Source organism: Myotis brandtii, unplaced genomic scaffold (genome assembly GCF_000412655.1).
Source record: "Myotis brandtii unplaced genomic scaffold, ASM41265v1 scaffold717, whole genome shotgun sequence".
Lineage (NCBI taxonomy): Eukaryota > Metazoa > Chordata > Mammalia > Chiroptera > Vespertilionidae > Myotis > Myotis brandtii.
In genome coordinates this window covers 117,506-125,234 of record NW_005370825.1, presented here as the reverse complement: position 1 = coordinate 125,234, position 7,729 = coordinate 117,506, and the positions used below count along the sequence as shown (strand labels likewise).

At 39.6% G+C, this 7,729-nt stretch overlaps 1 protein-coding gene across 1 annotated transcript in view; it reads right to left on the bottom strand.

Moving 5' to 3' along the window:
- TROVE2 (TROVE domain family, member 2) overlaps nucleotides 1-6,088 on the bottom strand; it is a 12,968-nt gene extending 6,880 nt beyond the window's left edge. The window contains exons 1-5 of the mRNA XM_005882435.2: nucleotides 6,069-6,088; nucleotides 4,385-4,984; nucleotides 2,250-2,470; nucleotides 1,560-1,706; nucleotides 1,166-1,303 (exon numbers count right to left, since the gene is read on the bottom strand). Of these exons, the coding sequence (XP_005882497.1) occupies nucleotides 1,166-1,303; nucleotides 1,560-1,706; nucleotides 2,250-2,470; nucleotides 4,385-4,964 (1,086 nt within the window). The 5' untranslated portion in view covers nucleotides 4,965-4,984; nucleotides 6,069-6,088. The remainder of the gene's footprint in view (nucleotides 1-1,165; nucleotides 1,304-1,559; nucleotides 1,707-2,249; nucleotides 2,471-4,384; nucleotides 4,985-6,068) is intronic.
- Nucleotides 6,089-7,729: the final 1,641 nt, after the last annotated feature.

The following is a 7,729-nucleotide window of genomic DNA, read 5'->3' as shown; positions in this document are numbered from 1 at the left end:
ACATCCCCCAAGGGCTGCCGGGCTGCCAGAGGGATGTCTGATTGCCATCTCAGGCCCAATCCCCTGGGGAGCAGGCCTAAGCCAGCAGGTGGTCATCCCCCGAGGGGTCCCAGGCCGGGCTGAGGGACCCCGCGCCCGCCCCCCCCCACCAAGTGCACAAATTTTTGTGGACCGGGCCTCTAGTAATGTCATAATTATGTATGGTGTCAGAAGGGTACTAGATTTAGAGTGAGCACTTTTTAAGGTATATTACATGTCTAATTATGTTGTACACCTCAAACTAATATAGTGTATGTAAACTGTATTAAAAAATACACTAATTTTAAAAAATAAAAAATCGATTGGCCATAATGTGAGTTTATTTCTTGGCTTTGTTTTCTATTTCACTGGTCTTTATCATATCACTGTCTTAATGTGTATCACTGTTGTGATTACTACATCTTGGCAGTAAATTTTGAAATCTGTAGTTTCCAAGTATAAGTCTTCAAACTGTGTTCTTTTAGAAGATTGGTTGTGCTATTTGGAGGTCCGCTTAAAGACCACATAAATTTTAGAACAGGTTTTTCTATTTCTGTAAAACATGCCATAAGGATTGCATGGAATATGTAGATTGCTTTGGGCAGTACTGTCATCTTACTAATATTAAGTCCTTCAAACTATAAACATAAAATGTCTTACCATTTATGTCTTGTTTCATTCAGCAATATTTTGTAGTATTCAGTGTACAAGTCTTAAACCTCCATAGTTAAATTTATCCCTACATGTTTTATTCTTTCCGATGCTACTGTAAATGGACATGTTTTCTTAGCCTTTGGATACTACTGATTTTTGCCTACGGGTTTTGTATCCTGCAACTTTGCTGAGTTTGTTAGCTCTAGTAGTTTCTTATGGATTACTTAAGGCTTTTTTACATTTAAGATCGTGTCACCTGAGAACAGAGATAATTTTTATTGATTTATAATTTGTATGTCTTTTGTTTTTTCTTGCCTAACTTTTAGAATTTTCAGTACTTTGTGGAACTGAAATGGAAAAGTGGGCATTCTTCTCACAGGAACAAATGAGTAATCAAAATATTTAAACAATTAATATCTTTAAAATGTGTTTTTACACAAGACACCAAGTCCTACCTGTGTCCTTTGTTTTAAAACAAAAATCAAAACATTACCTTAAATGTTTTGTAAAAAGCAGCATCCAAAGCTTTCAAAATGTCTTCGTCAGGACGCCACTTCAGTTTTCCTCTGAGCCCATGCCCCGTTTTATAAGTCTCCAACGCGATTAAAACATGAAATGGATGTACACGAGCCTGGAAACAAGATGAAGACAGAGAGTAAGTGAAACTTCAAATGAAAAGAGCAATTATGTGCCTTAGGTATTTGTTATTGAGCGAATGTATTTCATAAAGAAAAGAGAAAAATAAGGACATATTAATCTTAGCTTTCAGAGTCAAAATGCAACTTGGTATGATAAATCTCAGAACACCTAAAACATATGCTGATGGCATTTCCAAAATTTAGAAGCAACTTTTCCAATCAGTAGTAGCTAATAAAGGGAATGCTTACCTTTTTCAATAGTTTCTCATTACACAATTTTTCACATACTAAAGATACTTCTGAATTTCCTGGTTCAAGCACTGAGTTAGCAGTCATCTTTCCTAGATTTCTTAGTAATGCAGTTAGAGGCATTTCTTGTAACAAAGCCTTCCATACCTATTACAATAACAGGCAGAAACATAGAAAATGATGAATCAGTAAAACATACCGTACCAATAATAATAATATATTCTCTAAGACTTTCTTTGGGGGTTCAGATCAATTTCAAAGTAAAAATTTGTGCAAAATGGTCAAAGTCTTAGCAAATAAACTAACTTGTTCTTGAACACTATTGAATGCAACTACCTGTGGGCACTGTTAGGTGTTTTTCTTTAATGAATATATAGGTACCCACAGTTTATCTTTTTCTTTTTTTTTAAAATATATATTTTATTGATTTTTTACAGAGAGGAAGGGAGAGGGATAGAGAGTTTGAAACATCGATGAGAGAGAAACATCGATCAGCTGCCTCTTGCACACCCCCTCCTGGGGTTGTGCCCGCAACCAAGGTACATGCCCTTGACCGGAATCGAACCTGGGACCCTTCAGTCCGCAGGCCGACGCTCTATCCACTGAGCCAAACCGGTTAGGGCTATCTTTTTCATACATACCATACATCACTGTTTAACCACATGATGTAACATAGTACACTTTACTTACCTCTCTAGACTTCAAGTGATTTGTCAGAAGTTGTTCCCTAACCAACCTGTGCTCTTCTATCAGATGAATGACTTCCAGCTCATCTTTTGTGCGCTTCACCTTCTCCACAGCCTCCAGATACTTTAATAGTTTTTCAGTCTCCGCAGAAAGTGCTTTTTCTTTATACAACTCCTGGACCTCTTTCCAGCCCTTTGTAATGTATTTGGTCACAATAGCAAGTCCTTTAACAAAATAGAGAATTGAAAAGGCAGGTAGGATTAGTAGGTAAAAGACAGAACATGTTTATGTAAAGGCATTATAGGAAAGGCATAAGTAGATACCCAGGAATGAACTTCTTTCATCTGTGATGCTGTTATGCATGATATAACAAACATTTAATCGAACAGAGTTAGTTAATTTTGCTTATTCGATCACTGCTTCAATAGGAAACTTTGGAGAAAGAAAAACTCCTAGCCTGGCTAGTGTTGCTCAATGGTTGACCTATGAACCAGGAGGTCACAGTTTGATTCCCCGTCAGGGCACATGCCCGGGTTTCGGGCTCAATCCCCAGTGGGGGATGTGCAGGAGGCAGTCAATCAATGATTCTCTCTCATCATTGAAGTTTCTATCTCTTGCCCCCTCTCCCTTCCTCTCTGAAATCAATTTAAAATATATATGTATATTTAAAAAACTCCTATATTTTCATTTCATTAGAGTTTTATTTTTGGAGACATCAGCATTAGAAACTTTGGTAGATAGGGCCAGACTTAGGTCCATAATCTCAGAACACCTCTGAAAAGTACTGATCTATTTCATTTAATTTCATACTCAATTGTCTCTTTTAGCTGATGATTATGCATGTATGAATAGTAGAGATAAGTGGATGTGGACAGGTAGGTAACTTATAATTTTTTAATAGCTGAGAAAGTATTATAGGCTAAATATTTAAAAAAGTAAAGTAATGTGTTTTCTACTACAATTTCTTTTAATAGTTGAAATGAGCTTTGGATTGGGGAGGGGAGGGCGAGGAAACTTGGGTTGTAACCTATGCTCTGCCAATAAATGGTGTGATTATTCTAAGCACTACATTCCAGTTCTGCAAAAAGGTGGGGAAAGGAATGGAATTATCAAATTCTAAGGTCTATGGAGGAAAGGTGGGTAAAATGAATAGGCCATGTGATGTAATAAAGTGTGGTTAGGACTGGGGTGAACTAAAGAATATGCCCTGACAAATATTTTAGCTAAGTATTTGCTTAGTGCTGCCAAAAAACATATATTTTTCAAAAGAAACAAGAACATGGACTTTTGTGTGATGTCTTCTGCTTTATATGATGTTGGTACACATCAGGAACATCCACGATCACATTTAGTCACCAGGAGGGTCACTCCCCCTCTTCCCTTTTTCATAGATGAAGATGCAGGAACTCAGAAAGGTTACGTTACATGGCTCCAGGACACAAAGCAATGGGCAGAACTGAAATCTGAACCTATGTGAGTGGCCATCTTTTCAACTTTCACTTCTGGTATTAAAAAAAAAAAAAAGTAAAATTTTGGGCATGTTGATTTTTCTGGAAGTTCACACTTTATTCTTGACCGAAATTTTTTATTTCCTTCTAAGAAAGACTAAGTATTTATTGTAGATCCAACTAACTTCTCAAAAACCTCTTCCGACAGACATAGAAAACTGGCCCAAATTACCATGTTCCCTGGCTGACTGCTTGGAGACAATTAATATCCTGAATTGTTAAGTTCAGAGCACTACTTCAGGCGGCCTTAGGTTCCATGGAACATGTGTCCTAGGAAGGCAGGGAGGGGGGCAAAATGAGAAGGGGCTACAGAGCCCGGCTATCTGCCACCTACTGGCTAGGAGCGTTTTGCTATCGACATCCAGGCTGCTTTCATAGTCCATCATCAGTTGGATGAGTTTTCGTTAGCATGGTGACATTTTAACATGGAGATCTGTCATTTGGTTCTTGATTACTAATGTCTGGATTGCCTGTGGTAGGTGTTTCCAGATTGGCCTTAAACATATTTGAATTAGTATGTTTTGAGAATGAAAGGCTATTCCTAGAAATTACACAACTGTCTTATGTCAAATAAATTTGTTATTTATTCAATATCTGCACCCCTTCTCCCCCAAAAGATGCTATGCTTACCTTCACTGGAGGGTTTAAGGTGTGACAATCTCAACAGATCTTTGTGAGACCAGCCATTTCTTTGTTTGTATTTTGTAACTGCCAGTGCGAGGGCCATACCGCCTTTCCCATTGTACCAGTCTGCTATAGCCTTCCGGAGGGCACGACCCCACATGCCACATTTCATGCTTTCCCTCAGATCTTTCTTAAACTGGATAAACGTGAAGAGATGTGTGGGAATGCGACAAACTTCAGCAACAGCTTTAAATGCCGCTTGCTTTGTGCTTATGTCGGAACACTGGGAACAAATGGCCAGTGCAAAGAGCATGGGCTCCTGCTTGGCGGTTCTGCCTTCTTGACTGAATGACTTGATTTCCTGGATCACTTCACATCCTCTGCCATCTTCAATCAATCTAATTAAAGCTTCGGCATTTTCAAGGCCCAACTTCTGTTCTTTGATATAGTAAGTCCCACCTTCAGAACCAAAACATAAGAAGCGGTGGAGGCGATTCAGATCAGTGACTTGCCATACATATCCATCTTCAGAATTGGCTATCTGCTTCTCATTTAGGGGTTGCAGTTGGTTCACTGAGTCCTCCATTTTTCTGTCTTTTAGGAAACCTAACAAAAAGCAAAATGTTACTTGCCAGATTGACACAGTAAAATTATAAAAAGGGAAACACTTATTAATCTATGCTTATTGAAATCTGCCATGAAATCTTTTGATATAAAAATATTTTTAAAAATATATTTCTTATTGATTTTAGAGAGGAAGATAGAAACATCAATGCTGAAAGAGAATCATTGATTGGCTGTCTCCTGTACGCCCCAACCAGGGATCGAGCTCCGCAACCCAGGCATGTGCCTTTACTGGGAATTGAACCCTGACTGTGACTTCCTGGTTCGTATGTCGACACTCAGCCACTGAGCCACATCAGCTGGGCATAAAAATACTTAAGCTCAGTAAGTGGTACTATGATAACCAGAAGTAACAACTAAGAAGTCACATTTCTGAGTTATAATTTGTTCTTCAGAGACTCAGCAGGCAGCTCAGCAGGGGGTCTGGAGTCCCATATGGAGAATCAAAGGGGTAGCGAGGGCAGTTACAGTAGCTGACGGCTAAGAAAGATCTTAGGACCTTTATTCCCTGAATAACTAACTCGGCAGACGTTGTTGGTTAAATAACCCATATCTGTTCCTCACCTATCCCAACCCCTGAATACTCAAGTGTTGTAAATCCAGATTAATAATAATAAAAAAGAGTTAATTCTTCAGTGGGTTGGCCTGATTTATCCAGTGCTCTTAAAGCACACCACTTCAAAGGATTTATACAGCTACACGTGTTAAGAAGTTAAACTTTTTGGAAGAAATTAAGCAGATTGCAACAATATTAATAGCATGGCCACAACTTGAAATTGGTTGTGGATATTTTACACATTGCCTACTTCTCTTTCTTAGTTGCTTAACTTTGAATGCAGTCAGTGGATGCTAGTAACACAGTATGTAACAGCACTTCTTTCTGCTTTGTACTCATTAGAAGTTATAGCATCTTTTAACAGTACTAATAATATATTACTCCTACAGATTCTTACATAGTAAAGGTTCACATTTGAATTCTTTCCCACGTCTCTTAATCATTTGTTATTTGAAAATGCTACCTTTCACCCCAGAGATCAAACTCATTCTTTTGTAAGAGCTTACTTACACTTATGAAAGAAAGTGTGCAAGACAGCTCATAAAAACCCAATACTGCAAGAACCAGGGTCACACATTCAGAGGACTGTATCATCCAGACTGGGAATGGGCAGGAGTGGATCGAGTCAACATCCGCCCTGAAGGCGCGCACCTTCAGCCTGTGGTACGGGCTTAGTATTGCCAGATCCTTTAATTTTTCTCAAAGGCCTAGAAATCTGGATTTTTAAAACGAACTCTTAGGATTAAATTTTAACAACGAAAGTAAAGAAATCCTAATCCCCTTTTCAGATTATTTGCAGGTTGTATCAAGAGCTAAATTTTCGGTCTGGTCTTTCTTCAAAGAGACACCATGTGAATGAGGTTAGGTTTCAAATACCTGTAAGTTTTGATTTCATTTATTTAGCACAGAAAACACTCTCAAGTTCACCGTAATATTACAGATTAAAAAAGACGACAAATGACCAACACCTTTGGGTCCTGGTGACACTCTGCATAGGTGTGGCCGCTAAGGCTGTAAGGCTACCCCTGAGCCTTACACATTCTCCCATTTGAGTACAATGAACTGGGCAAAGGGAACTGAGGCCCCAGCTGGAGGGAGGCACCCAGGGACAAACCTCAAGAAAGTTCCAGTTAAAAAAAACAACTTGATACAAAGTTTCGCTTCTATTCCACATTATACCCATCTTATCTTAATATAAAAGCTATTCTGTTGTTCCAGTAAAATTTATCGTTTTACTTTGTGGCTTCACATAGGGCAACGCTCACTATGTAACTCCAGGGCGCAGGTCACCTGTTTGATTAGCAAAGAACCAGAGTCTTAGGCACTAAAACATTTTTTTCTTCCTCGCCTTGGAACTCAAGAGGTTTAAGGAATGATGCACAAATATACTTAAAAAATACGTTTAAAAAAATGTTTCAATTTCAGCTGGCATTCAATATTGTGCACAGTACAGTGGTTAGACAACCATATACTTTACAAAGCGTCCCCCGATATTTCTACAGCCGCCTAAAACCATACGTAGCTATTGCAGTATCACTGACTATAGTCCCTGTGCATAAATAAAATAGACTCAAGACTTTCGTCTGAACACGAGCATTCTGCAAGAGCCTGTCGAATGAAGGCCATGCGGGGCTAAACTCATCATGGATGAACACCGCACGTCTCTGCAGCCTCACTTCCTCGGAGGCGTCCCCTTGTCTCCTCCAGCGGTTCTCAACCTGGGGGTCGCCTAAGACCATCGAAAAACATATTGAATATATAATTACATATTGCTTTTGTGATTAATCACTATGTTGTAATTATGTTCAATTTGTCACAATGAAAATACATCCTGCATATCAGATATTTACATTCCGATTCATAACAGTAGCAACATTACAGTTATGAAGTAGCAACGAAAATAATTTTATGGTCGGGGGTCGCCACAACATGAGGAACTGTACTAAAGGGTCGCGGCATTAGGAAGGTTGAGAACCACTAGTCCATCATCCCCGCGCTCCCACCCCCGACTGCAGGGCACAGCTTCCTCCCCACGAAGATCTTTCTTCCCGAACCCAGATCCCGGCACCGCCTCTGGGCAGAGGCCGCGGGAGGAGCGAGAGGAGGGGGTGGTGTGGGGGGTAGGAGGCGGAGGAAGGCGGCGGGCCCTGTGGACGCCGGCCTGCGCGAGC